Genomic DNA, 1,710 nt, shown 5'->3' with positions numbered 1-1,710 from the left:
TGATTTTGATGAATATTTCAAAATTTTTACAAAAATATTCCTTACTTTATTGCAGGTATGTCTTACTACCCACGATTTTCAAGTATATTTGAGCAAAATCCCTTCTTTTAGTACTAATTAGTCTCCAAGGTCATCATGTTTTAATAAGTTAGTATTTGATTACAATTTTCTACTTTCTCTGTCTATGTCACTTTAGGCAACAGTATTTTCAAGTTGAAATCACTTTTTTAAGGGTGATGATACTTACTTCAGAAAAAAGCTATTGTTCATTATTCTTTTTATAGCATTGATTACTTCTTTATTTCTAAGACTATAAATGAAAGGATTTAACAGAGGAATTATTAGAGTATAAAACACCGCACCAGCTTTGTCTTTATCCCCTTCATTAACCGAATGTGGCTGAACATACACAAAGAGCAGAGAGCCATAGAACATTGACACAGAGAGGAAGTGGGAGGAGCAGGTAGATAAGGCTTTGCTTCTTCCCCCCTTGGATTTCATTGTGAATATAGTGAAAAGAATATAGAAATATGATACTACGAGTACTGTAATAGTAACAATTTGAATTAACCCTGCCAAAAGAAGTCTAATCAAATTGTTAATGTAAGGATCAACACAGGAGAGTTTGTATAAGGGAAGATTATCACAAAAAAAGTGATTGATTTGATTAGACCCACAGAAAGTTAACCCAAGCAGTAATCCTACTTGAACAATAGAATGCAGATTTGCAATAATGTAGGTTCCTGTGGTCATCTGAATGCAAAGTTTCTTGGACATTTTGATGTGATACTGCAGTGGGCTGCAAATGGCCACATAGCGATCATAGGCCATTGCTGCCAGAAGAAAGCAGTCTGCAGTTTCAGCCAAACAAAGAAAATAAAACTGTGCCATGCATTCAAGAAAGGAAATCCTCTTGTCTGCAGAAAAGAAATTCTCCAACATCTTTGGAGTAATGGCACAGGAGCAGCAGGAATCCATGAGAGCCAGGTTTCCCAAAAATATGTACATTGGTGTGTGAAGACGGCGTTCCATGTAAATCAAGGCCACCAATCCAAGATTCCCCACCATGGTGACCAGATAGATGGCAAAGAACACGATGAACAGCAGGGTCTTCAGGTGTGGCTGATCTGTGAATCCTATGAGGATAAATTCAGTTGTGGAGGAATTGTTGTCCTCAGTCATACTCTATGAGATAAGATTCAAGAGAGATACGATTTTATTTAAGATATAATTTTCCTTCATTTAAAAATGTTTTTATAACGGCTCCAAATTTTCTTTTTTAAGCATCTCCTGTCTTCTATAGAATATAGCTTTGTGTACTTCCTGGACTTTTTCTTTTAGTGTAATTACCAATGAACTCTAGCTGTCACTGGTAAATTTATAGTTATTCCAGGGTGAATGCTTAAAGTAGAAACGTTGCATTTTTATACATTTAAGGATAAGAGGCTCACTCTTCTCAAATTATTTCATTGTCAGTTTTAAAAAGATTTAAAAAGATTTTTAGAACAAATTTTAGTCCAGTTTTCTAGAATTATGTATCTTATTTTCCTAGAGGACTACTTCTATATATTCAAACAATGGAGCATTTTTAAGAAGTATGCTAAAACTTGTTAACATAAACAATACATACTAAATTATATATATGCTGAAATTAATATATTAGTAATCTACTAATTATAAAGATACTTGTTTAATGAAATCAAGTGATCT

The 1,710-nt window shown here is 33.6% G+C and overlaps 1 protein-coding gene across 1 annotated transcript; it reads right to left on the bottom strand.

Annotated features, from left to right (window-relative positions):
* Nucleotides 1–243: 243 nt before the first annotated feature.
* LOC105991445 (olfactory receptor 5K3-like) lies at nucleotides 244–1,182 on the bottom strand. The gene has a single exon (XM_013024087.1). It carries the CDS (start codon nucleotides 1,180–1,182, stop codon nucleotides 244–246), a length of 939 nt encoding a protein of 312 aa, XP_012879541.1.
* Nucleotides 1,183–1,710: the final 528 nt, after the last annotated feature.

Source organism: Dipodomys ordii, unplaced genomic scaffold (assembly GCF_000151885.1).
Source record: "Dipodomys ordii isolate 6190 unplaced genomic scaffold, Dord_2.0 Scaffold73, whole genome shotgun sequence".
Taxonomy (NCBI): Eukaryota; Metazoa; Chordata; class Mammalia; order Rodentia; family Heteromyidae; genus Dipodomys; species Dipodomys ordii.
Note: the sequence above shows the minus strand (reverse complement) of the source record. Positions and strands in the feature narration are given on the sequence as shown.

Coding starts and splice junctions, on each gene's coding strand:
- LOC105991445 (XM_013024087.1), bottom strand. CDS start 1,182: ATGACTGAGGACAACAATTCCTCCACAACTGAATTTATCCTCATAGGA.